The sequence below is a fragment of the Malaclemys terrapin genome, chromosome 1 (genome assembly GCF_027887155.1).
Source record: "Malaclemys terrapin pileata isolate rMalTer1 chromosome 1, rMalTer1.hap1, whole genome shotgun sequence".
Taxonomy (NCBI): domain Eukaryota; kingdom Metazoa; phylum Chordata; order Testudines; family Emydidae; genus Malaclemys; species Malaclemys terrapin.
The window spans coordinates 4,001,714-4,029,685 of NC_071505.1; the positions used below are offsets into that span (position 1 = coordinate 4,001,714).

At 51.2% G+C, this 27,972-nt stretch overlaps 1 protein-coding gene across 5 annotated transcripts; it reads left to right on the forward strand.

Annotated features, from left to right (window-relative positions):
- Positions 1–1,971: 1,971 nt before the first annotated feature.
- On the forward strand, positions 1,972–26,913 carry LOC128826079 (C-type lectin domain family 7 member A-like). Of its 5 annotated transcripts, none has more exons than XM_054009264.1 (7): positions 1,972–2,022; positions 4,842–5,001; positions 6,984–7,079; positions 13,726–13,824; positions 14,433–14,584; positions 16,051–16,193; positions 18,374–18,766. In XM_054009264.1, exons 2-7 carry the CDS (start codon positions 4,887–4,889, stop codon positions 18,492–18,494), a joined length of 726 nt encoding a protein of 241 aa, XP_053865239.1. In that variant the 5' UTR covers positions 1,972–2,022; positions 4,842–4,886; the 3' UTR covers positions 18,495–18,766. The 5 variants fall into 5 exon arrangements, with proteins under 5 accessions (XP_053865239.1, XP_053865162.1, XP_053865490.1 ...); XM_054009187.1 differs by lacking the exon at positions 1,972–2,022 and adding an exon at positions 3,875–4,003; XM_054009340.1 differs by lacking the exon at positions 1,972–2,022 and adding an exon at positions 4,036–4,065.
- The last annotated feature ends 1,059 nt before the right edge of the window (positions 26,914–27,972 follow it).

Here is a 27,972-nt window from a genome sequence, read left to right on the forward strand (position 1 = left end):
CCATTGCTGTAGTTAATCCACCTTCCCAACAGGCGGTAGCTAGGTCAACAGAAGAATTCTTTTGTCAACCTAGTGCTGTCTACACTGGGGATTAGGTTGGCTTAACTACGCCATTCAGAGGTGGGGATTTTTCACATCCCTGAGTAGCAGAGTTAAGCTGACTGAATTTTCTAGTGTAGACTGGACCTGAGACCCCATGGGAGTTGCTGCTGTGATGTAAAATCCCCTTGCTCTTCACATACTTACTGCCAATGGGGAAGATTGGCTTCTTGGGGGCCTCTTGGCTGGCCCCTCCCTCCTGGGGGATCTCCTGTCTGGCTTCTCCCTTCTTGGGGACCTCCTGCTTAGCTTCTCCCTTCTTGGGGGTCTCTGGGCTGACCTCTCCCTTCTTGGGGGTCTCTGGGCTGACCTCTCCCTTCTTGGGGACCTCCTGCCTGGCTTCTTCCTTCTTGATGGCCTCTGGGCTGGCCTTTCCCTTGGGGGTCTCCTGTCTGGGTTCTCCACTCTTTGGGGGTTCTTGGCTGGTCTCCCCTTTCTTGGGAGCCTCTGGCCCAGCTTCCCCCTCTGGGGCAGCCCCTGGGCTGGCTCCCCCCTCAGCCACTGGGGCAGGTTTGATTTTTGCCTGTTTCGACAGCATTTTCTCCCCGTTCGGCCTCTTAAGTGGCAAGAGTTGAAACCAGAACAACTCAGCACAGGGGCTTCTCAGAAAGAGATGGGGACAGTGGTGGGAGGGTGGGAACCAGGGGAGTTCAGGCTGTGACCATCTCAGGGGCCACACAAGGTCTCCTCACCTCCCCCCCCCCAAATATCCACCAGGCACCCTTCACCCTGAAACACCCTGTGGGGGCCCTCCGCCCTAGGATGCCCCTTGTGACCTAGTTCTCCCCTCACCAGGCCATGCTGCCCCCACTCCCCCCGACGGGCTGTGTTGATCTGAGGATCGGGGCCTGGCGAGGCCGGGCAGGGGCAGTGGGGGGCAGCTGCCCTCGGTTCCCATGGAGACGGAGCTGCCCGGAGCTCTGTCAGGCTGTGCCCAGCCAGGAGCCCACGGGCAGCTGCCAGCCCAGCCTCCCCTTAGCGCCCACAGCCGGCTGGGACAGTCCTGCCCTGCAGAACTCAGCACTGCCCCTGCGGCTCCGTTACCGAGGCTGCCAGCTGGGGTGGCCCCCTTCACCTGGCCTGCCACAGCCCATTGCCGAGGGGCGGCAGTGCCAGCCCCGGCTGGGGAACGTTTGTTCCCGGGGGCCCAGAATGGCCCCCACTGGATGCTCCTGGAGCAACGAAGCAGAGACTCGGCCTGAATCTCCGCTCACTCACCCGGGGAAATCAGGCGCTAGGCCATGGCAGCCGGGGGAGGGAGGGGAGCGGCAGCTCCAGACGCACAGCTGGCTGGCGAGAGTCACCCCAGGGCTCGACCCCCCACCCCGCGCCTGGCTGGCTGGGGAAGGACCCCACAGCTCCATCCACACACCCTAGTCCTCGGTGGGGATCCCCCGGCCCTTGGGCGCTGAATACACAGAGCCCAGCCACAGCTGAGCTCAAGGCACCTGGCTCCACCAGCCATACACCCCCGGTACCGCCTGGGCGAGTGCTACCATAACCCACGGCAGCGAGTGCACCTCTGTCTGCCCCCTGATAGCCATGGGGGGCCGCCGGGGTGTGAGCCCGCTGCTGGGGGCTGCCAGGGGGTGGCACCAGGTGTGTCCCTACTACAGCTCAAGGAGGCAGGAACCACATATTGACACATCTCATGATCCTATTGCACCTCTAGAGCCCTTGGGGGAGGGGGGATTAATCTGTCTGATGAACACAGGATGAAAACTTGGTAATTTTCCCTGATTCAAAATGGCAGTGGCAGTGGAGCTGCCCTAAGCAAAGATGGCCGCCATCTGCCATTGTTTTCAATGAGGTTGAAGCCGTGCCCACAGGCAAAATGGCCGCCGCTGTGTGGGTCAGGGGGCTGGACTGGGAGTCGGCAGAGGACTAGACTGTGAGGAGCTTCAGAGAGAGACCCTGGGAAAGGTGGATGGGAAGAGTGAGGGGGCAAGAGGGAGGTTGAGGGGGGAAGGAGGTGTGGGGTAGGAGGGTGGCTGAGTGAGGCAGGGGATGTGGGGGTAGAAGGAGGCTGAGGGGGCAGGAGGTGTGGGGTAGGGAGGTGGCTGAGGGGGTAGGAAGGAGGTTGAGGGGGGGAAGGAGGTGTGGAGTAGGAGGGTGGCTGAGGGGGGCAGGGGATGTGGGGGTAGAAGGGAGGCTGAGGGGGAAAGGAGGTGTGGGGTAGGGGGAGGCTGAGGGAGGCAGGGGATGTGGGGGTAGGAGGGAGGCTGAAGGGGGCAGGGGATGTGGGGGTAGAAGGGAGGCTGAGAGGGGAAGGAGGTGTGGGGTAGGAGGGTGGCTGAGGGAGGCAGGGGATGTGGGGTAGGGAGGAGGCTGAAGGGGGCAGGGGATGTGGGGGTAGAAGGGAGGCTGAGAGGGGAAGGAGGTGTGGGGTAGGGGGGAGGCTGAGGGAGGCAGGAGGTGTGGGGTAGGGAGGAGGCTGAAGGGGGCAGGGGATGTGGGGGTAGAAGGGAGGCTGAGAGGGGAAGGAGGTGTGGGGTAGGAGGGTGGCTGAGGGAGGCAGGGGATGTGGGGGTAGGAAGGAGGCTGAGGGGGAAAGGAGATGTGGGGTAGGAGGGAGGCAGGAGGTGTGGGTAGGGGGGAGGCTGAGGGAGGCAGGGGATGTGGGGGTAGGAGGGAGGCTGAAGGGGGCAGGGGATGTGGGGGTAGAAGGAGGCTGAGGGGGGAAGGAGGTGTGGGGTAGGAGGGAGGCAGGAGGTGTGGGGTAGGGGGGAGGCTGAGGGAGGCAGGAGGTGAGGGGTAGGGGGGAGGCTGAGGGAGGCAGGGGATGTGGGGGTAGGAGGGAGGCTGAAGGGGGCAGGGGATGTGGGGGTAGAAGGAGGCTGAGGGGGGAAGGAGGTGTGGGGTAGGAGGGTGGCTGAGGGAGGCAGGGGATGTGGGGGTAGAAGGAGGCTGAGGGGGCAGGAGGTGTGGGGTAGGAGGGAGGCAGGAGGTGTGGGGTAGGAGGGTGGCTGAGGGAGGCAGGGGATGTGGGGGTAGAAGGAGGCTGAGGGGGGCAGGAGGTGTGGGATAGGGGGTGGCTGAGGGGGCAGGAGGTGTGGGATAGGGAGTGACTGAGGGGGAAAGGAGGTGTGGGGTAGGAGGGAGGCAGGAGGTGTGGGGTAGGAGGGAGGCTGAGGGAGGCAGGAGGTGTGGGGATAGGAGGGTGAGGGGCAGGAGGTGTGGGGTAGGGGGAAGGCTGAGGGAGGCAGGGGATGTGGGGGTAGGAGGGAGGCTGAAGGGGGCAGGATATGTGGGGGTAGAAGGGAGGCTGAGGGAGGCAGGGGATGTGGGGGTAGGAAGGAGGCTGAGGGGGGAAGAAGGTGTGGGGGCAGGAAGGAGACTGAGGGGGAAAGGAGGTGTGGGGTAGGAGGGAGGCAGGAGGTGTGGGTTTAGGAGGGTGGCTGAGGGAGGCAGGGGATGTGGGGGTAGGAAGGAAGCTGAGGGGGAAAGGAGGTGTGGGGTAGTGGGAGGCTGAAGGAGGCAGGAGGTGTGGGGATAGGAGGGTGAGGGGGCAGGAGGTGTGGGGTAGGGGGGAGGCTGAGGGAGGCAGCGGATGTGGGGGTAGGAGGGTGGCTGAAGGGGGCAGGGGATGTGGGGGTAGGGGGGAGGCTGAGGGAGGCAGCAGATGTGGGGGTAGGAGGGAGGCCGAGGGGAGATACGAGGGTTGGGGGGTGAGAGGGAGGCTGAGGGGGTGCAAAGGAAGAGATGGGGTGGAAGATGGAGGGATCAGTTACTCCAGTGTGGGGTGGTTGTGGGGCAAGGGAGTCCCCTCCGAGCAGCCAGGGTAAGGCCGTGTTGCAGTGTCGCCAGTTCTCACGGATGGATCGCAAGTCACGGGATTTGGGCGCCTGCAGCAGGAACTGCCGCGATGGTGCAAGAGGCTGGATCTCACAAATGTCACGGCTGGGTACACGGGCAGAGCTGTGCAGGAGCCTTGGGGCTGAGGACGCAGACCAGCCCTGCCTTCTTGTATGGTCCTGGAGCAGAGAGAGGGTCCCGGGGCAGCAAGAGGCAGGGGAGCGGGAAGTTGAGAACGTGGTAGTGCTGGGACCCTGTCAGAGGAGAAGCCCTGGGACAGTGGGTGGTACATTAGATTAATAGATTGCAAGGCCAGAAGGGACCATTGTGATCATCCAGTCTGACCCCTGTATAGCACAGGCCCCAGAACTGCCCTACAATAATTCCTAGAGCAGATATTTGAAACAAACATCCAATCAGTGATGGAGAATCCACCACGACTCTTGATAAATTATTCCAGTGGTTAATTACTCTCACTGTTAAAGTTTACCCCTTATTTCCAGTCTGAATTTGTCTACCTTCAACTTCCAACCATCGGATCATGTTATGCCTTTGTTTGCTCGATTGACGAGCCCATTATTAAATACTTGTTCCCTGTGGAGGTACTTTATAGACTGTGATCAAGTCACCGCTTAACTTTCTCCTGGTTAAGATTAATAGATTGAGATCCTTGAGTGTTGGTACTGGGTGAAGACAGTAATAGCAAATGGATGGCAGTTCTCCTATCTTAGGAGTGAGGGAAGCTAAGCGGGGTCTCTATCCAATCAGCCAAAGAGAAATGTGCATTTCTGAGTGCATTAAAGGTTGACTTTTCAACCTGAAATTCTCACATACATTGGCAAAGGAAAATAAACAGTCTAAAAAACATTTTTTTTTAAGAAAACATGATTTCTTGGGCCAATTTTATGATTCTTGAGGGTCTGATGCATGATTTTTGATCTCTTGAGGTGAGACCCTCTCCTGCCAGTGGGTTCTCTTACCTGCAGACCCCCATGCCTGTGGAGCAGAGGAAAGTGAAGGGCACTCCATCTGACATAAATGTCATCTACGAGGCCAAGGATGAAGGGAAAGCCAACACGGAGGCCGGGCCAGCTGCTGTCATTGCAGGTGCAGGGGTCTCCTCCCACAGCAAGGGGAACGGTGACCCAAACACTCAGCCTCCCTTCCCCCCCCCCCCTTGCCCCTGAGACGGGTGCCCTGACCTCCACCCTGGTCTGCGCCCAGCCTTGCCAGACCCTTCCTACCAAATGCCTCCTTCTTCTCATGTAACAACAGTGAAGAATCACAGGCTAGGTCTACACTACCCGCCTGAATCGGCGGGTAGAAATCGACCTCTCGGGGATCGATTTATCGCGTCCCATCGGGACGCGACAATCGATCCCCGAATCGACGCTCTTACTCCACCAGCGGAGGTGGGAGTAAGCGCCGTCGACAGGAAGCCGCAGAAGTCGATTTTGCCGCCGTCCTCACAGCGGGGTAAGTCGGCTGCGATACGTCGAATTCAGCTACGCTATTCACGTAGCTGAATTTGCGTATCTTAAATCGACTCCCCCCTGTAGTGTAGATGTACCCACAGAAAGAGGCTCTATCGCAATAAGGAGAAAAGGGTGATCCCTAAAACTCCTCTGCCTCTCTCTGCTTCACTGCAGAGTGGCTCCCCACAGCCATCCCAGCCCCACTCCTGCCTGGCCCACCCTGATTTCTAGGACCTGTGCTCCTGTCCACACTGCATCCCACCTGCCTCCTTAATCCACTGACCAGGGCCAGAATTGGCAGGGAGGCTGCCTGGAGATGTGACCAAGCAGGATTTCTGCTGGTGGGGAGCTGGGTCGTGGGGGTGCCCCTATCTGGGGAGATCAGGAAAGGTTTCTGGCAGGAAGTCACCCCCATTTTGCTGGGTTCCATGGCTGCAGGCTGCCTTACCTGGACACAGCACACAAGCATTCCCTGCGCCATCCAAGAGGCAGGTAGCCGGGTGCTGGAAGACCATGAAAAGAGGGCACCTTGGCTGCCAACCTGTTTAACTTAGTTGTGTAGGACAAGGTGGTTATTATTAACGTAGCGCCTAGAGGCCCACCCAAGCTCAGGGCCCCATTGCTGCTGCTGTATGAATGCAGTGAGGGAGAGTCTCTGATCTGATGCGCTTAAATAGACATGTGGGAGAAAGGCAGTATCGTTATCCCTATTTTACAGACAGGGAGCTAAGGCACAGAGAAGAAAGGCCAGGTTCACAAAGGGGCTTAGGGCCTAACTACGTTTTTAGCCACCTAAGTGCAACATTTAGGTGCTCCTGACGTTAAAACCACTGCTCAGCTGCTGCCTAACCCACTAGGTGCTTAAGTTTCCTAGGCACCTACGTTTCTGCTGGTAGTTGCCTTTGCTCATGCCTAGGTCCTGGCACCCCACAGCTAATGAGCTGCTCAGAGCCCTAGCTCAAGCCAAAGCCCTGGGAGCCCTGAAACAAGATTCTCAAACTATATGTTCCTCCATCGGTCTCGCCAGCGGGGCCTGATCCTCTCAGTGCATGCCTATGGCTTTGAGCCTGCACGAAAGGTAGCCAGGTGTGTGTGTCCCAGAATACCCAGTAGCCCACTGGATAGGTCACTCGGCTGGGATGTGAGACTCTTGAACCCAGATCTGCCACATCCCAGGTGAGAGCTTTAAACACCAGCCTATTGGGGGAGGCGGGGTTGCAGCTCTCACTGTCTCTTTCTATTTGTGTCAATAATTAACTATTTATTGGAGCAGGGACCGGAACCTGACTCTCCCCCATCCCATGTGAGTGCCCAAACCGCCAGAGTCAGACTTTCACTTTCTCTCTCTGGCCCAATGAATATTTAGTGATTTGTACACCGTGGAATAGCTCCAACATGCAAGACTGAGAGAGCCTCACCCCAGAATAGCCAACAGCCTGGGATTTGAGGCACTCACCTGGCTTCAAGTCCCTGCTCCAAATCACCCACATCCCAGGTGAGAGCCCCTACCACTAGACTATTGGCTTAGGCACCTAACTCCAGAAGAGGGTTCCCGGCTGAGAATCCCAAGCAGAAGGAAGTGCATGTTCATGTTCTCCATTTCCTTCCTGTTAGCATCTCCCAGTGCATCTCCATGGCGGCTCTCTGCCATCATCCTTGGGCCCGTCTGCCTGATCTTGCTGATTCTGGTGATCGTGATGGCTCTACAGGGTGAGTGTTTCATAGATTATAAAACCAGAGGGGACCATTCTGATCATTTGATCTGATGTCCTGTGGAACACAGCAGTAACTGAATTAATTATTTTTGAACTACAGCAGATCTTTTAGAAAAAATCCAATCTTGATTTCAAAATTGTCAGTGATTAAAAATCCACCATTGCCCTTGGTAAGTTGTGCCAATGGTGGTTTACCCTCCCTGTCAGAAAATTGAGGTTCTAGTCAGAATTTGTCTAGCTTCCATTTCTTGACATTGGATCTTGTTATACATTTGCTACATTGAAGAGCCCTCCAGTATTAAATTTCTGTGCCCCATGTAGATATAGACTGTGATCTTGTCCATTAACCTTGTCTTTCTTAAGTTAAATAGACTGAGCTCCTTAAATCTATCACAGTATAATGCAAGTTTTCCAATCCTTTAATAATTCTTCTGGCTTATTTCCTGAGCCCTCCCCAGTTTTCAAAATCCTTTCTGAATTGTGGACACCAGAACGGGGCACGGTATTCCAGTAGCACTCACACCAGTGCCAAATACAGAGATAATAGCACCTCCTCACTCCTACTCAGGATTCCCTTGTTTATACAGTAACTCCTCACTTAACGTTGTAGTTCTGTTCCTGAAAAATGCGACTTTAAGCAAAACGATGCTAAGCGAATCCAATTTCCCCATAAGATTTAATGTAAATGAGGGGATTAGGTTCCAGGGAAATTTTTCACACACACACACTCTCTCTCTCTTGAATACTGGTACACAGTGATGATGATTGTGAAGCTGGGTTGAGGTGGTGAAGTCAGAGGGTGGGATATTTCGCAGGGAATGCCTTACTGCTAAATGATGAACTAGCATTTGGCTGAGCCCTCAATGGTTAACTGATTGTTAATGTAGCCTCACTCTACAAGGCAGCAGACATGGAGGGAGGGGAGAGAGCATAGCAGACAGAGGCAGAGACACACACAGTGTGTCTGAGAGCCAGAGATGCACATTTCCCCTTTAAGTAGCTGACCCCAATCTTAAGTACACTGCCTTGTTAATTAGATCAGCTTGCTGAGACCAGCTGCTGCCTGGAAGCTCTCTCCATTCTGAACCCTTTCGTGTGTACCCCCTGCTCTATGGAAATGGGGTAAGCGGGGGGAGGGGGACACCATGACATTAGCCCCCCACTTCCCCGTCTTCCCCCTCTCCCCCGTACAGCAAGCAGGAGTCTCCAGGAGCAGCTCCAAGGCAGAGAGAAGGAGCAGCACATGGCAGTGTGGGAGGGACAGCTCAATGCCGGCAATTGCTAGCCTGCTGGGCAGCTGCAGCACAGGTAATTTAGGGGAGCAGGGAGCTGATAGGGGGAGCTGATTACAAGCCCCCACCAGCTAGCTCCAACGGGCTGCTCTTCCTGCAAGCAGTGGACAAAGCAGGCAGCTGCCAAACAACATTAGAAGGGAGCATTATAAAACTTTAAACGAGCATGTTCCCTAATTGATCAGCAACGTAACAATGAAATAACATTAACCGGGGCGACTTTAAGTGAGGAGTTACTGTACATCTGAGAATCACATTAGCCCCTTTTGGTCACAGTGTCACACTGGATGCTCATGTTCAGTTGACTATCCACCGTGACCCTGAAATCTTTATCAGGGTCACTGCTTCCCAGGATAAAGTCCACCATCCTGGAAATATGGGCTTCTGTGATCTTAGGTGTATACATTTACATTTGGCAATATTAAAACGCATATTGTTTGCTTGTGTCCAGCTTACCACATGATCCAAATTGCTCTGTATCAGTGACCTGTCCTCTTATTCATTTACCACTCCCGGATGTCTTTTTGCCTTCTGAAAATTTTATCAGTGGTGATTTTCCATTCTCTTCCAGGTCACTGAGGAAAATGTTAAATAGCGTAGGGCCAAGAACCAGTCCCTGTGGGAACTCACTAGAAACACACCTGCTTGATGATGATTCTCTGTTTACAGTTATTTTCTGAAACCTATAATTTAGCCAGTTTTTAATCCATATAATGTGTCCTATGTTAAATTTATATTCTAATTTTTAATTAAAATGTCATGTGGTATCAAGTCAAATGCCTTACAAAAGACTGAATATATTATATCAACACTGTTACCTTTATCAGTCAAACTTGTAATCTCATCACAAAAAGATACCAATTAATTTGACAGGATCTGTTTTCTCTAAACCTATGGTGATTGGCATTAATTATATTACCCTCCTTTAATACTTTATTAATGGGGTCCCGTATCAGCTGCTCCATTATGCTGCTTGGAATTGATGTCAGACTGACAGGCCTATAACTACCCAGGCCATCCTGTTTACTCTTTTTAAATATTGGCACAACATTAGCTTTCTTACAGTCTTAGGGAACTTCTCCTGTGTTCCAAGAATTATTGAAAATCAACATAAATGGTCCCGCCTGCTCTTCAGCCAGTTGATTTAAAAATGTCTGTCTTTAGCAGCTATTATTTAACATCCTCATGATTTACCACTGGAATGAAAGGAGCGTCATCATCACGATCTGATATGAGTACATCTATATTTTCCCAAATATACAACAGAAATATTTATTAAACACTTCTGCCTTTTCTGCATTATTAATTCTATCATTTCAGTCTAGTAATAGACCATTCCCGTTGTTACGATACTTTTTGTTACAAATACATTTGTAACAGTTCTTATTGTCCTTAATTATGCTGACCATTGATGTCTCCTGATGCCCCTTTGCTTCCCTTATCAATTTTCTACAGTTCCTAATTTGTGATTTATATTCATTATTGTTGACTTCCCTTTTCTTCTGCTTATTACGTATTGGAGGTTTTTATAGCTGCCTTCATAACCCCGCTAAAAAGGCTGGTGTTTTAACCAGCATGGCCTTCTTCCCTGATTGCAGCATTGTGATTTTGGGGCATGTAGTAAAGTGTTTTTAAACAGTTCCCTATTATAATTCACATTTTTTTATTAAGTTCTTCCTCCCAGCTGATTTGGCTGATAATTATTTTCATTTTTGTGAAATTGGCCCTTTTAAAGCACTAAGTATCAATATTACTGGGTTTGGACATTATTCTGTTTGCACGTTATAAATTTGATCAAGTCATGATCACTTGTGTGTAATCAACCACTAATTTTTAGTTCTGTGATCAGTTCATCTTTATCTGTCAAGACAAATACAGAATGCTCCTGTATTGGCTGCAACACTTTTTGAATTAGAAAATTGTCATCTCTATGATTTAGAAATTGCAATGACGTTTTAGCAGCATGAGACCTCCAGCATATGTCACTCAAATTGAAGTCCCCAGTGATCACACAGCTCCCCCCCACACACACATATTATAGTTAGGTATGTGAGGATCCAGTCATCCTCTTCTCCCTAATGTGATTTGCTGGTCTGTAGCAGACACCAACGAACACCCATCTTATGCTTTATCCGATAGGACATTGATCCATAACTATTCACTCCTCCATCAGCCATTCTTTTATTATGACCAGGATTAACATCAGGGCTATATAATTACCTGGATCATCCCATTTACCCATTTTAAATATTGGCACAACTTTCATTTTCTTGAAAGTTGTGCCAATATTTCTTCCAGTTCTCTGGAACTTACCCAGTATTCCAAGACTTATTGAGAATCAATGTTAATGGTCCAGAGCCTGCTCTTCTAAACCCATTTGATCCAAGCAATCCATACCAGCTAATTTTAAAATGTCTGACATGAGTAGCTACTATTTAACATCCTCCTGGGTTAGTGTTGGAATGCAAAGTATTTACTCATCATCATCATCAGACTATATTATCTGAATTTTCCCAAATAGAGAACAGAAATATTTGACCACTGTCTTTTTTGCATTTCACCTGTTAAGCAGTAATGTAAAGTGATCATTCAGCCCCATCTTTCTTACTGAACCTTCCAGCTGCTGCTTTCCATGGGCTGGGGATTTAACGGTTACCTGTAAGACATGGCTCAAGGCCCGTCACCTGTACACTTCATGGTCCTCCCCTGCAGGACATTTACAGGTGACAATGAACGATGGACTGAGTTGGTAACAGAGGTGGAGCTGGCAGTTTGTGGAGTCCTCACAGGAGTAACATCTATCACCTCATCTGTGACCCCTCATGCCAATGAGCCCCTCATGCCAATGAGCCCCTCGGGCTCTGGCTAGCTCCATGGCCTCTGATGTCCCCTGTCCATGAACCTAGAAGCCATGAGTCAGTCCTAGCTCTGTGTTCTAGTTGGTGAGGGGGGTAGGGCTGCTAAGGAATTGACCCTTTGGCCCAGCCCTCTAATTGTCCTGTAGAGTGAAACTCAAGGAAGGCAGGGACCAGAACATCCTCACTGGCATTGGGGATCAGATTAGGCCTGAGTCCTGCCATTTTAATGCCCAGTACAAGATGTGCCTCTTGGAGTGAGACCTCTACCTAAGGTTCTGCCCTGGAAAACATCCACCTAGACTGATCCAACTTGCAGAGGTGACTATAAATAGGGTGCGGAGTGACATCCATCTTCGAACATGTATAATCATGACTCCCTCAATCAGTATAGAGGCTACAATGATAGGCCCAATGAAGTGCAGGTGGAGAGACACTCAGGACCTCGCATGGGGAATCAGAGCTGGGACATTAGCTGGTGTATTGTGAGGTCCATGGTAGATCAGGGCCCTCTGGATAGACAAAGGCCAAAGGTGCCACCATGGTTGTACAGGCTGACTCTGAACTCCTCCTTCACCATCAGGAGTCAAAGGTTATTGCCATGGCCATGTGAATGGTAACTGTAGGTGCTGTGGTACATGGTGGTGGATACTAGAGAGAGATTCTTCCCTTAGTTTGTGCCCAGAGGCACTCTGGTCCTGTGGTGACACTGGCTGTATAAATACCTGTTTAGGTACAAATAAGCATAAAAAGGATTTGCCCCATGACCTCTGGGTTGTGGGATGTTGCTGATCTCCCTCTACAAACGTACAGCCTTGAGTACATTTGCTAGAATATCCTCGACGTAAATGTTGACGGTTCTGTTCCTGGGAGGGGGAATGGATCCAGTGACCAAATAGGTGTGACAAGTTGGATCACACTTGGGAGCTGCCACCTGATGTGTCAAGACCACTTCTGCCCCTGTTTTCCTGTCCTGTCAGCTTAGGACTTCAGTGCCCTGCCTGGTTTGAGCCAGACCCGATAGGCTGCTGCAAACCCAGACCCAGGTCTGAATCACGTCCCCTAACAGCTGCAGGCTTACCTGAAAGCAGCTTACAGAAGTGTTCTTGCCTTTAACACTCAGATGCCCAACTCCCAATGGGGTCCAAACCCCAAATAAATCCATTTTACCCTGTATAAAGCTTATGCAGGGTAAATTCATAAATTGTTCTCCCTCTATAACACTGATAGAGAGATATGCACAGCTGTTTGCCCACCCAGGTATTAACACATACTCTGAGTTAATTAATAAGTAAAAAGTGATTTTATTAAATACAGAAAGTGGTTCCAAGTAGTAACAGACAGAACAAAGTGAATTACTAAGTAAAATAAAATAGAACCTGCAAATCTATGTCTAATACGGTAAGAAACTGAATACAGATAAGATCCTCACCAGTTCCAGAATGCTTCCTTTTACGGACTAATCTCCTTTTAGTCTGGGTCCTGCAATCACTCACACCTTTTGCAGTCACTGTCCTAGGTTCCAGTTTCTGTCAGGTATCTTTGGGGGTGGAGAGGCTCTCTCTTTAGCCAGCTGAAGACCAAAATGGAGGGGTCTCCCACGGGCTTAAATAAACTTTCTCTTGTGAGTGGAGGCCCCCTCCTCTCTCCTATGCAAAGTCCAGCTACAAAATGGAGTTTTGGAGTCACCTGGGCAAGTCACATGTCCATGCATGACTGAGTTCCTTACCAGCCAAGCCACATTCCTGGGAAAGCCCAGATGTGGATTGGTGTCTCCAAGTTCATTGTTGGCTTAAGTGTTTCCTGATTGGGCACTAACTGAGAATAGTCTTTTCTCAGGAAGCTGACCAACTGCTTCACTACAGCCTACTTAGAATCAAACAAGTATGCAGCCAATATTCATAACTTTGAATACAAAAATGATACATGCATACAAATAGGATTAATAGATTCAGTAGATCATAACCTTTACAGAGATATGTTACGTTGCATATGTAGCATAAAACACATTCTAGTTATGTTATATATATACAGCCATACGCATATTTCTATAAAGCCTTATGGGTGGCACCGTCACAATAGATCTCTATCATCTGTCATGTAATGAGTTAACGTTTGTCAGCCCCATCTGAAATGTACGACATGCAAGTGCCAAGCATTGTGGTTATTTGTTGATAAAACGCAGGGAGCGCCCATCTCTGATATTTCCTGCAGAGAAGCCAGTTTCAAAACAATGGTGCCGATTTCCCTCTCGCTCACCCTGAGGTGAATAAGGAACGACTCCTCTGATATCAGTGAGATTTGACTAGTGTAAAATTGGTGCAAGCAAGAGGAGACCCATGTCCACATTCCCTGTCAGTCAGTAGGTGGCACTGTACCCACACATGCTCACAGTCCATCTCATGCTGTAAAACACCCCAGGATGATCCAGGCTGGAGCAATCCACTGGCTCTGGGCACCCTGTTATCTTATGATTTTTCTTGTGTCTTTAAAGTTTACCAGCAGTCCCAGAAATCCGAGCAAGAGCTGGAGGTCATTGAAATGGAAAACATCATCCTCTCAGACACTCTGCAGCAGCTGACAACTGGCAAGGGTAAGGAATCGCAGCTAGCGCCTCTGAGGAAAAGACTCCACCCATCCCTCCCCCCTTACACCCTCAGCTAATCTCTCCTTTACCTATATTCTACCTATCTCTGATCCTTCCCCGCCTCCCTAGATCCTTCTCTAAGCTCTCACTCTCTCCCTATATCCTTCTCTATCTTTCCTTCCATCCTTAGATCCTTATCTAGTCTCTCTGTTCCAGATCTTTATCTGATATGTCTTCCTTTTACTGTGTTCATCACCATGGGAACTCAGTGCCTACTAATTCTTGTCTCCATCTTCCTATAACTCCTGTTCTCAGAGATGGGCTATAACTGTCCCTCACTCCCTGACCCGCCCTCCCCACTGAGATGACAACTCATGGTACCAGTTTACTGTGCATCCTACTGGTTGCTTGAAGAAAGGAGCTGATGGGCAAAGGCAGTAGGGGCAGCCGGAGCTCTGAGTGAGCAGACGTGTGCAGGGATGAGTCAGCGGTTTAGAATTCTAAGTGAGGGGAATTTCCCATCATCCTTCACACCCAGCAGCGTGGAGCTGTGGTAACAAAATGATCTCGGAGAACGAGGACTGAAAGTCTGTCTGTTTTCCCTTTTCTTCAAGAGGACAACTGCAGCACGTGTGAGGTGGACTGGGACCAGCAGGCAGCCAGCTGTTACTCCTTTTCCACATCAGCGAAATCCTGGCATAAGAGCTTAGATGCTTGTACTGCGATGTCGGCCAGTCTGGTGAAGATAGACACGAAGAAGGAGCTGGTACAGAGCCTCCTCTGCTTCTCTTCTGTATCGATATTGGTTGCTGCTAAGACAATTACATACACACTGACCCTGCTTCTTACACCAGCGTTTACACTGTGCAGCTTTTAGCGACATGGCTGTGCCGCTACAACCGTGCCACTAAAAGGCGTTCAGTGTAGCCACTGTTTGTCGGCAGGACAGAGCTCTCTAGCAGACAAAAAACTTCCGCCCCCAATGAGTAGCATTAGTGTTGTCACCAGGAGAGTGCTCCTGCCGACTACGTGCTGTTCACACCGGCACTTGTCATCTACAAAACTTGTCTTTCGGGGGGGGTTAAACACCTTTGAACGACAAAAGTTTGTCTTTCACTTGCCAGTGTAGACAAAGCCTTGGAATCTGTGGCGTTCGGGGGAGGAGCAAAGTGGGGAACTGACTGGCTATAGGGCAGTGTAATGGGACATGAGGCCTGTCATCTCTAATGCACAGTTCCAGCCCAGACCCAAGTCAGTAGTGACACCTTCCATTGAGTTCCCAGTGGGGCAGGTGATAACTGGCCTCCTTGTTGTCACCCTCGTTAGAGTCCAAGGATGGAACGGCCTATGGGAGCCTATTGCACTTCCTCTATAGAAGTCATCATGCAGAGCACGAGGAGGAGGGAGCGTGCCCTCTGAGTCCAGTCTCTATTACTGTCATTGCAGATCCTTTCAAGAGCACAATGTGCATTTAAAGAATAGTTAGGTCTTATTAGTTAGCATTAGTGACTGGGAGACCCATTACAAATGACTGAACTTTGTGAATTAGCAAGCAAGTGAAAAAGTCAAGATAACTATCTATGGAACTCACTTCTGCAGGATACTGAGGCAAATAATTTAGGGAGATTTAGGCAAGGATCGTATTTCTGCCTGAATGAGAAGAGCATTTAGCAACGTGAGCTAGGATACGAGGACCAGGGCCATTGATCCTTGTGCTTCAGGTCATAAACAGATCAGCTAAGTGAGGAGTCATGGAGGAATGACCTCTATGCTGCTGTATTGCACAGTGAGCAAGATGCATGATGGGTCTTTTCCCACCTCATGGCGAAGCATCCAGCACTGGCCCCTCTCATGGCGGTGAGCTACTGATTTGGCAGTTCCTGGGCCCTTGGTTTCTGCTTTTATTCCTCCTTGCCAAGAATAATCTCTGAGGAAGTCTTGTTTGGGAACAGGATGAGTGGTAGGATACTTTGGGGGGTTAAGTCAGGAACTAGGAGCCAGGAAATCTGGGGTGTGTTCCATTGATTCAGTACGTGTCCCTGGGAGGGTCACTTAGGCCAATTTATCAAACACGGAGGCCTACAGAATCAGACACCTCTACCCATAGTTTAGACAATTAAATTGTTGGCCTGATTTCCAGAGGGACTCAGCCCCTGTTCTCACCCAGATGCCTTCAAAGGGGAAAAACCAGTTATTCGGGGATTGATTGTTGTCCTTTGCTGTTCGGAGCAGGAGTTCTTGAAACATGAGATGTCCAAGCGCTTGTACGTGCGCCAGGGAAAGCAATTCCACTTCAATTTCTGGACGGGGCTGAACTACGACAACGACATCGGGAACTGGACGTGGGCTGACGGCTCCCCTTTCTCCTTCCAGCTGTACGTCTCTCCTCGCTGCCTGTGCCCATCCAAGGGCACTGATCCAGTTCAATGTTGGCTCTGAACAGGGTAGCTCCTCCATAAATGGGGATAATGGTTAGAACCAGCCAATCATTTTTCATCGGAACATTTTTTCCGGTGACAAATGGCTTTTCATATAAAATTTTGATTTTTTTCAAAGTTTTCCAATGTAAACTGAAAAGTTTTTGGTAAAAATTTCCACTTTTCAGTAAAAAGGTTTTGGTTTTGATTGACTATTTAGGGGGAAATTTAAAAAAAAAAAAAAGGCCAGGTGGAAAATAAGTAGTTTCTGAGAAACTCTGACCACTTTGGGACTTTGGGCTGTAAAGTAACAAGTATCACAGCATACCAGATTTAGAGGTAAATCTCAGGAAAAACTTCCTAACTGTAAGACCAGTAGTACAGTGGAGCAGATGCCTAGGGAAGTCGTGGAATCTCCTTCACTGGAGGTTTTCAAAAAGAGGCTGGATAGCCAGCTGTCTTGGGTGGTTTAGACGCAACAAATCCTGCATCTTGGCAGGGGATTAGACTAGATGACCCTTGTGGTCCCTTCTAAGATAATTGGGGTCCCCAGGTTGTCCCTATTCAGGAGGTGGCTTTGTGCAGAGTCCACCTCCTCCTGGATAGCTGTTCAGAAGCCACCACCCATGGAGCTCAGTCTCCTACTCCATGGCTACGGTGGCTAGGAGGCTTTCATTGGCTCATGACTATGGTGGCAGAGGCTCCAGAGAATGAACGAGCCACATCGACTGAGCTCCCCTAGGGATGAGGCCCATCAGCAATGAGGGGAGTGGGAGAAAAACACGTACCTGCAGGGAGATGGGAGAAAACTTGCACTTCTGCGGGCGTTCAAACAACCCCCCAGGCCTCTCCAAGCCCATCATAAGAAGGAAGCGCCCCACAGACCAGGACACACTGACTCCAAGTGGCACCAGACTCTGTCAGAACAACAGATGCAAAACCTGCAGACGTAGCTCCACTGCTGATCAGCATCCCTCATGACACCCCTTTCAAGATCCCTGGGTCCTATGTGGTGTACCTCATCTAGTGTACTACGCGCCCAGTAATAACTATGGGGGTGAAACCAGACAATCACTACACGCTCACATGAACGCACACAGGGAAACGAGAAAGGGCAAAAACACCCTAATTCGTGTGGGCGAACACTTTGCACAAAGCAATCACTGTATATCCGACTCTCGGTCTCAAAGGAAATCTGCACAACACCTCCAAAGGACGAGCCTGGGAACTTAAATTCATAACTTTGCTAGACACTAAAAATCATGGACTGAACAGAGACAATCTATGACTCACTAACAATCCTCCCTCCCCCCCCCCCCCCCGCTGCCTTTTTTCCTCCCTTTCTTTATTGCCTAGCACTGGAGGGTTGTTAAAAGGCCACGTCACCTTGAACCTTGAAATATGTATATAGTGTAGTTGTAGCTGTGTCGGTCTCGGCATATTAGAGAAGCAAGGGAGGGGAAGGTAATTGCTTTTATTGGACCAACTTCTGTGGGTGAGAGAGACAAGCTTTGAGCCACCAGAGGTCTGTGCTTCGAAAGCCTGTCTCTCTCTCTCCAACAGAAGTAAGTCTAATACCAAATAGTAGCTCGGCCACCTTGTCTCCCTTGAAATATTTTTTAACTACTTATGCTAAACAATCTGCTCCACCTTGTATTTAGCTGAGACACTGGGAGTCCCTTTCCCACACCTGGAGAAGAGCTCTGTGTGGCTCGAAAGCTCGTCTCTCTCACCAACAGAAGTTGGTCCAATAAAAGATTTTACCTCACTCACCTTGTCCCTGCTGGACACAGAGATGCACAGGGTGATGGGAGCCACATAAGAACCTACCATTAGCAAAATGGCAACATGGGCCTGACTCTTCAGTGCCTGGCCCTGTGTGTCAGGCAAAGCAGGTGTTAAATACCAGCATTCGGATTTGATTTTCCTCCCACTTTGCAAAGGTGTCAGTGATGACCCAGATGTCAGGCAGGGGAGACTCACCCAGGGTTGTCAATCTGATCCCCTCTCATTTATGCACTACGGTGAATGCACTTTGAAGACCATTCTTACCAGTGCAGCTGAGAAGGGGTAAACGCCCCAGCCTGTGGCTGCCCCCACCCCATGGCTGGCAGTGAGACGGGGCTTGTGCTTGGCAGGTTCCAGGTCCCGGGAGCTGAAGGCTGCGTGTACATGCAGAAGGGGGACATCCGCACGCAGAGCTGCGCCAAATGGGAGGTTTATATCTGCGAGAAGCCAGCCAAGTTTGGGGGGAACTGAGAAGCGGGGCAGGAGCAGCAGAAAGACTGGCCTCAGGGCCTCTGCAGATCTATCCCCATCCTGGCACCACGTGGGTGTCATGCGCCGCCTGTTCATCACAACCGCACTGAGCCCAGTGGGGACACAGGGCCAGGAGCCTGCAGCCAAGTTCTCCCTGTTACCATTAGTTAAAGGTGTGTTGACAACAGTTGCTCAGTTATTGACTGTGTTTGAGGCAGTAAATAAAATGCTGGTTTTAAAAGGCCAAAGACGTCCTTGTGCTTTAGTCTGTGTTTCCTCATAAATTGCTCTGGGTGGGGCTTCTTCTATGGCCCATTATGAGAATTAATTTCCTTAAATGGGTGATCAAGCTGGAATAGTCCACAATGGACTGGCCAGACTGGATGATAAACTAAACAGTAATAAGTCACCAGGACCAGATGGTATCACCCCAGAGTTCTGAAGGAACTCAGGTGTGAAATTGCAGGACTACTAACTGGTATGTAAGCGATCATTGAAATCAGCTGCTGTCCCAGATGAATGGAGGATAGTTAAGGTGACGCCAGTTTTTAAAAAAGGCTTCAGAGGGGATCCCACATGATATACTTTGAACAAGACCTGTGGCAATTGTCTAACAGTGGCAATATCAGTGATCTCCGTGGTCCTATTTCAATCCTACAGCATCTGACTCTGCTGGGAGTTTCATTGCTCAGCGTGGGGCAGGACCCCAGCTGGTGGCACGCCGAGCAGGACGTTGCGCTGGCATTTCCTCGGTGCTGTAAATAGCTGGTGATCGGGACCGCAGCCCCATGGGCAGGGTGATTTCCCACCGTGCAATCTGCAGACGTGTCCCAGCCTGATGACTCCTGCTGCATCTTTTCCCTGTGGTTATTGACATCCACCCGCTTCCCCAAGGCTCCATTTGTGGCTTCTGCTTCTACCCCTAATATTGGAGATCATATAATCTGGGGCTGCAGGCTCAGTGGGTAGAAACAGGAGGAGTGGGAAAGCCAGCCCTCGAGGCTCTGGTTAGAATAGCTACCAATGGTCCCTGGATAGTGGCTGGAACAGCAATTACCCAGGGTGGGATGTTAAAGACCAGATTGTCCCAGGCAAACCAGGGCTATTGGCACTTTCTGACGTAAGAGCCAGGTCCAGACAGCTCAGGTCTGTATGACTCCATACACAGATAACTCCCTACTTCCAGTGGGCAACTGATTTCTCAGCCCATCAAATGAGACTGACGTCAGTATAGCTTATCCTTAGGTGAATATTAATAAAGAAAAGAGATTTTAAAAGTATTTTTACCAGTTCTCTTCAGGGTTCTATCTTAGTGAGTCTGGCTCCCTCCTTCTTGCCGTATTTGACACACTCTGCCTTGGCTTTCTGGTGAGAAGAGACCAGGGAGCAGAACTTACCACGTGACACCTAGTTGTCCAGACCCAGGCTGCATTTGCTGCCTTAGAAGACAAAGCAGCTGGTGGATTTCCCCCTCTCTGGGGGGATCGGGTGTGCTAGTGTATTAGGTGGTGTGTGAATGTGATTTACCACCAGAACCCATCCTAAGCTGCCTGGTTACACATGGGGTGCAGGCCCCATCACTGCAATCATCACCCACCCTAACCTGCTGTCAGTTGCTTCACGGACTCCAGTTTCTTGGCCTGCCTTCGGAGAATTCCCATCACTCTCCTTGTTGTGCGGGTAGCATGGAAATCTGAAATTCACATAAACAGTTAATGCAAAATGCACCAGGTTGGTTAGAATGAATGTATTTTGTCCTTTGCACTTTTACAGCCACGCGGTGAGCTGGGTCTTTGAATAGCTCACCTTCTTCTAATAACTGTCAAGATAGAAAAAATGTGCTTTTCTGAACTTCCTTTGCTGTCTGCTTATTTTAGGGTAATGAAAGCAGAAAGACAGCATGAGGGGTGATGAATGGATCCAGTGGGATCTGAGAAACAAAAACTAAAAGTTGATAAACATCACACTTTGTACATGGCTGCCCCCTGCCCATCTGGAATAGGGGGGTAACTGCTTTCATGGATTCCCAGGGGGCTTCCGGCCAGGAGACATCTGGATCTCACTCACCTGAGCAGCTGCTGAGGCTTCGGTGAGTGTCCGACCCTGTAATCCTGCTGGGCAAGGGGCAGCCCCATCCCCCGTGAGGCTATGGTGAGGGGCAGCAACAGGGGAGGAGGCCACACGTGATGGCAGCTCCCCCCGGCACCCACTGCAGGGCAGGCGAGGGGGCTTCCTGGACCTGAGAGGGGCCCTAGGAGCACGTGCAGTGACAGTGGTGCAGGGTGACTGTGCTGCCAGGCGGGGGGGGAAACGGGGGTCCCTCCCCCAGAGCTTGCTGCTGCCAGAGGAGAGAGGGTTGGGGAGAGCACTCCTCTCTGGCCCTAGCCCCAGGGCAGCCTGTCTGCACCCCAAGCCCCTCATCCCTGCACCCCAACCCTCAGCCCAGACCCTGCACCCCAACTCCCTCCCCGAGCCTGCCCCCTGCATCCTAACCCCCTGCCCCAGCCTAGAGCCTGCACCCAAATGCCCTCCCAGATCCCGACCCTTTCCCTCTCCTGCACCCAAACTCCCTCCCAGAGCCAATCCCCTGCACCCCAACTGCCTGCCCCAGCCCAGACCCAACACCCCAACTCCCTCCCAGAGCCCCCCATCCCCCTCCTGCACCCCAACCTCCTGCCCCAGCCTGCACCCCAACTCCCTTCCAGAGCCTGCCCCCCCAACCCCATCCTCCTGTCCCAGCCCAGGCACTACACCCCAACTCCCTCCCAGAGCCCATCCCCTGCACCCCAACTGCCTGCCCCAGCCAAGACCCCACACCCCAACTCCTTCCCTGAGCCTGCCCCCCGCACCCCAACCCCCTGCCCCAGCCTAGAGCCAGCACCCAAATGCCCTCCCAGAGCCTGACCCTTCCCCTCTCCTGCATCCAAACTTCCTCCTAGACCCTTGGGGAGGGGAAGCGGGGGAAGGGGGAGAGAGGTGACTTGGACCCGTTCTGGGCACCACCAAAAATTATACAAACCTGCTGTCCCTGCCCACACCGTCCCTGATCTTTTTTTTTTTTTTTGTCTGATATTTTTAAGACCCCATTCTTCTTGTCTCTAACATTTCTTGCCAGTTGTAACTCATCCCTTGCCTTGGCTTTCCTGATTTCGTCCCTACACGCTCCTGCTATTCCCATCCTTGGTGCCGTGCCCCTCCTTCCCCAGACAATGAGTGTGAGCAGAGACCACATCTCTCTGCACCTGGCTTGTCTCATCCCCCTGTTACATCTGGTCTGCTTTGACCGTGGGCTCTTGGGGGCTGACACTGTCACTTCCTGGGTCTGTGCAGAGCTGAGCACCATGCGGTCCCAGCCTGGGGAGGGTCTCTAGGCGCTGCCTCCCCTAACGTAATAAGCGGTAGTTAATAACAGGAATAGGGGCAGGGTGGCTAACAAGACTGTGGGGACACGGCTCCCTCCTAGCTGGTAGGTACCTCAGAGACTCAACCCTGCAGGGAGCCTGCGCAGAGACCAGGACATGAGATGGGAAGATGCAGCCCCCGCCCTACATGCCCTGCAGAGTTGCCTGGACCCACCATCAGCCCCAGCACAGCGGAGAGCGGCAGGGGAAGGGCATTCTCAGGGAGAGAGGGAGTGATGTCTCTCCTGCTGCTCCTCCTCCCCGTCCTGGGCGCCTGCCAGCTCTTCTTGCAATGGGTTAGGAAGCTGAAACTTAGAAAAATGAAACCTAAAGGGACTGTGAGGAAACAGAAAGAGCCCGGACAGGAAATGCAGCAGGCCGTGGTGAGCCCCCACCCCCTGCCAGCCTGCCCCACTCTGGGGTGAATGTGCCCAGCCAGCAAGGTCTCAGGCTGCTCTGAGAGACTTGCATGACCGGGGCTGGGGAGCACAGGGGACATGATGGGATTTGTGCCTTTAAGGAGCCTTTTGTGCATCTCCAGCAAGGGACTCTCAGCTGGGAGCTGGTCAGGGTCCATTAACCCTCGCACGCCCAGGCCTCAGGCACCGACACCCCCCCAACAAAAAGCAACAACAACTTTGCACCCCCTTTAAATAAAATGCTCTAGGTGTGGCTGTAGGATGTTCGCTGTTCCCTCCTTGCCCCTCAATGATGGGAGAGTCCCCCCAAAACAACTGAGGCAAAGGACGTAGGCAAAAGATTCCCTAAGTTGGCTGAAGTTGGCTTTTTTAAGCCTATTGTCTTTATGCTGCTGCTTCCCCTCCTTCCTTCCCTTCGGATAATGACAGAGATGTTCCTCACCCTGTGCTGTTACTCGGGTTCTTTGAGATGTGTGTCCGACAGGCGCTCCACTTCTCATCCACCTTCACCTCACACACCTTTGACTGGAGATTTTCGGTGGTAGTGCCTATTCAACCCGCTCATGCACCCTACATCTCCTCATGCCCCCCACCAGGCTACGTAGCCCTTGTCACGGAGCTTGGGGGAGACAAGGCCCTGCACCCCCGGCTTCCTGCGATTCACCATGACTCTCAGCCAGCCAGTAAAACAGAAGGTTTATTTAGATGACAAGAACAAAGTCCAAGACAGGTCTTGCAGGTACAGACAACGGGACCCCCTCAGTTAGGTCCATCTTGGGGGGGCCCAGAGAGGCCAGAGCCCTATCTGGGCTCCCCTCCATTTTCTCAGCCAGCTCCAAACTGACTCACTCTCCAGCCCCTCCTCTCCCTTCGTCCCTTTCCTGGGCCAGGAGGTCACGTGATCCCTTTGTTCTCCAACACCTTCAGCTGGCACCTTGGTAGAGGAGGGGCCCGGGTCATTAGTTGCCAGGAGACAGAGTGTCGGCCATTTTCTGTCCAGACAGCATCACATCTGCCCTCTAGGACTCTGCAACAATCACACCCCCTTCTCCCACCACCTAGATACTTAAGAACTGCATAAGGGAAACTGAGGCACCCACACAGTGTTCAGAGAAAACATTAAGAACAGTCCCACTTCATAACAGCCCTATGTGGGCAAACTACCCTCAATGCCTTCTCCACCACAAAGTCCCGCAGGGGCACTCTGAAACAGCGGGGAAGGAGGGCAAGTAGTGGAGCAGCCAGGGACACACATCTCGAAGAACTCCAGCTACTGCGCCGGGGGGAGTTTGTTCTCCTCCCTCTTCGAGTAGTGTCCCTACATGTGCCTCACTTCAGGGGACTCCTGAGCAGAACCCGCAGCTGAGGAAGGGGCTTCAGCGCAAAGTCCATGACTGAGGACAAAAATGCATTTACAAGGGCAACATCTGCTCACGAAGCCTGCGGCACCACACAATGCTTGGAAAGGGTGTGTACAGAAGCCAAGATGCAGCCGTGCAAATCTCCACAACAGGAACTTCTCGGAGTGACACGGCAGAGATGTGGAGAGGGCCAGCACCCTGGAGGGAGGTTGTATGTTGGCACATTCAGAGCATGATATAATACAAGGAGAAACCCCCCTGTGTAGGAATGCATAGCTCCCGAATCGCCAGCCCACGGGCGCGGCAAACTGCTCCCATGGCAACGAGGCAGGAGTGACCTTCAATCCAGCGTTTGTGTTTGGGAAACTTATTTGGCTGATCTGATTATTTCCCTCGCCGCTGGCGTTCACGCGCTCAAGAGATGGGTTCGTTATCTTATGTGCATGTACACTGGCTGGCTTTTCTATGCGCAGGAACGTGACCACTAAGAAGAGTTGTAAACAAAGTAAGTAAAGAATAAAAGCCCCGGGAAAAGTTCCTGGAGGTAGAGGGGCTTTTCGGCTACCACAGACCTGGCGTTCTGTTTCCTTTCTCGTCACCACACCCCTGGAGAGTCCCTGAGTGGCGACTGTTGACCCTTTATATATACAGCAATAGATGCTGTGGAGGAAAGGACCCCCCACACACAATTGCCTAGGCCTCTGTTTGCTGGCCTGGGCCTGCTTTGTAGCTAACAGACCTAAAACCTCAACCAAACTAAGGCCTAGTCTACACTACAAGTTTAGGTCGAATTTAGCAGCGTTAAATCAAATTAAGCCTGGACACGTCCACACGACAAAGCCCTTTTTTTTTTACTTAAAGGGCCCTTTAAACCGGTTTCTTTACTCCACCTCCGATGAGGGGATTAGTGCTGAAATCGGCCTTTCCAGATCAGATTTGGGGTAGTGTGGACGGAATTCGACGGTATTGGCCTCCGGGAGCTATCCCAAAGTGCTTCATTGTGTCCGCTCTGGACAGCACTCTCAACTCAGATGCACTGACCAGGTAGGCAGGAAAAGCCCTGCGAACTTTTGAATTTCATTTCCTGTTTGCCCAGCATGGACAGCACAGGTGACCACACAGAGCTCATCAGCACAGGTAACCACGGAGTCCCAGGATCACAAAAGAGCTCCAGCATGGACCGAACGGAGGTACGGGATCTGCTCGCCATATGGGGAGACGAATCAGTGCTAGCTGAACTCCATAGCAGTAAATGAAATGGCAAAATATTAGAAAAAGTCTCAAAGGCCATGAAGGACAGAGGCCATAACAGGGACTCACAGCAGTGCCGTGTGAAAATTAAGGAGCTAAGGCAAGCCTACCGCAAAGCCAGAGAGGCAAACGGAAGGTCCAGGGCAGAGCCGCAGACATGCCGCTTTTACACGGAGCTGCATGCAATCCTAGGGGGTGCAGCCACCAATACCCCAACCGTTTGCTTTGACTCCGTCAATGGAGAAGCACGCAACAGGGAAGCAGGTTCGGGGTACGAGGAAGATGATGATGAAGACAATGAAGATAGCTCACAGCAAGGAAGCGGAGAAACCGGTTTCCCCAACAGCCAGGATATGTTTATCACCCTGGACCTGGAACCAGTAACCCCCGAACTCACCCAAGGCGTGCTCCCAGACCCTGAGGGTGCACAAGGGACCTCTGGTGAGTGTACCTTTGTAAATATTACACATGATTTAAAAGCAAGCGTGTTTAATGATTAATGATTAATTTGTCCTGTCAATCGCGGCCAGTACAGCTACTGGAAAAGTCTGTTAATGTGTATGGGGATGGAGTGGAAATCCTCCAGGGACATCTCCAGAAAGCTCTCCTTGATGTACTCCCAAAGCCTTTGCAAAAGGTTTCTGGGGAGGGCTGCCTTATCCCGTCTGCCATGGTAGGACACTTTACCACGCCAGGCCAGTAGCACGTAGTCTGGAATCATTGCATAACAAAGCATGGCAGCGTATGGTCCCGGTGTTTGCTGGCATGCAGACAACATCCATTCCTTATCTCTCTTTGTTATCCTCAGGAGAGTGATATCATTCACGGTCACCTGGTTAAAATGGGGTGATTTTATTAAAGGGACATTCAGAGGTGTCCGTTCCTGCTCGGCTGAACAGAAATATTCCCCGCTGTTAGCCACGCTGTGGGGGGGAGGGGTGAAGTGATCATCCCAGAGAATTGGCTGTGGGGAGGGAGGGGAGTTAGTTGGGTTTGTGGTGCATGGAAACCGCAGCCCTCCTTTTACATTGCAAACCCATTTTAAATGGCCAACCCAACGGGTGCTTGGTATGGGAAATAAGGGCGCTGCTGTTTGAAAACATTCCCACATGTTATGAAGGTTAAAAAAGCCAAAAGACTGTGGCTTACCACGGCTGCCTGCAAGCCGAATTCTGATGCCTGGCACTGCGTGAGTGATCTCTCACACCAAACTGGCAGGCCCTCAATATAAGGAAAAATGCAACCTTGTAATGAAAGCACATGTGCTGTGTAATGTGAACAGCAAAATTTAACGTGAAAGAGTGTACCCATTGTTCTCTAAAATGTGTCTTTTTTAACCACCTCTCCCTTCTCCTCCACCAGCTGCAAATGTTTCTCCTTCACAGAGGCTAGTGAAGATTAGAAGGAGAAAACGGCGGACTCGGGATGATATGTTCTCAGAGCTCCAGATGTCCTCCCATGCTGACAGAGCACAGCAGAATGCGTGGAGGCAGTCAATGTCAGACTACAGAAAAGCACAATATGAACGAGAGAAGAGGTGGTGGGCTGAATCGCGGGATGAACAGAGCAAGTGGCGGGCTGAAGATGATAGGTGGCGTCAGCTTGCAGACAGAAGGCAAGAGTCGATGCTCCGGCTGCTGGAGCATCAAATTGATATGCTCCAGCATATGGTTTAGCTGCAGGAAAGGCAGCAGGAGCAGAGACCGCCGCTACAGCCCCTGTGTAACCAACAGCCCTCCTCCCCAAATCCCATTGCCTCCTCACCCAGACGCCCAAGAATGCGGTGGGGGGCCTCCAGCCACCAAGCCACTCCACCCCAGATGATTGCCCAAGCATCAGAAAGCTGGCCTTCAATAAGAGTTAAAGTTTTAAAGATTTAAACTGCAGTGTGTCCTTTTCCTTCCCTCCTCCCCCACCCCTCTCGGGCTACCTTAGCAATTATCCCCCTAGTTGTGTGATGAATTAATAAAGAATGCATGAATGTGAAGTAACAATGACTTTATTGCCTCTGCAAGCGGTGCTCGAAGTGGGGAGGGGAGGGTGGTTAGCTTACAGGGTGACCCGGAGGGAGGCAGCGGTTCATCAAGGAGAAACAAACAGAAGTTTCACACCGTAGCCTGGCCAGTCACAAAACTGGTTTTCAAAACTTCTCTGATGCGCACCATGCCCTGCTGTACTCTTCTAACCGCCCTGGTATCTGGGTGTGCATAATCAGCGGCCAGGCAATTTGCCTCAACCTCCCACCCCACCATAAATGTCTCCCCCTTACTCTCACAGATATTGTGGAGCGCACAGCAAGCAGCAATAACAGTGGGGATATTGGTTTCACTGAGGTCTATCCGAGTCAGTAAACTGTGCCAGCGTGCTTTTAAACGTCCAAATGCACATTCCACCACCATTCTGCACTTGCTCAGCCTATAGTTGAACAGATCCTGACTACTGTCCAGGCTGCCTGTGTACGGCTCAGGGCAACGCAGGCTGTTCCCACCCGGGCGACACGAACACCACAAGGTGGCGGGGAAGGGCTGGCCGGAGGCCGGGACACGGCCAACCTGGTCACTGCACGGGGCTGTGGAGTTGATTGGGTGCGTAACAGGGAGCGCACTGCGGTGTGGTAATGGTGAGTGTCCCCGTCTGTGTGCGGGGAAACCGCCTTGGATCTAAAAACAAGGAAAAAAATCAATCAGGTATTAAGAAAAAGGCTTTTAATTAAAGAAAAGAAAGGTAAAAGAAAACCCTCTGGGAGAGATTAGCATACCAGCTACTCTCACAGACAACAGATTCCAGACACAGAGGATGTTCCCCTGGGCAAAAACTTACACAAAAAATACCCAAATACCCAATTTGACTAAGGGGGTTGGATCTGGATCCACCAGGAGTTGGTGGGAGAAAGGAGGGGGGATGGTTAATTTCTCCTTGTTTTAAGATCCAAGGGGTTTGGATCTGTATTCACCAGGGAATTGGTGAAGAGTCTCCCAAGGCTACCCAGGGAAGGGAATTAGCACATTGGGAGTGGTGGCAGTGGACCAGATCTAAGCTGGTAGTT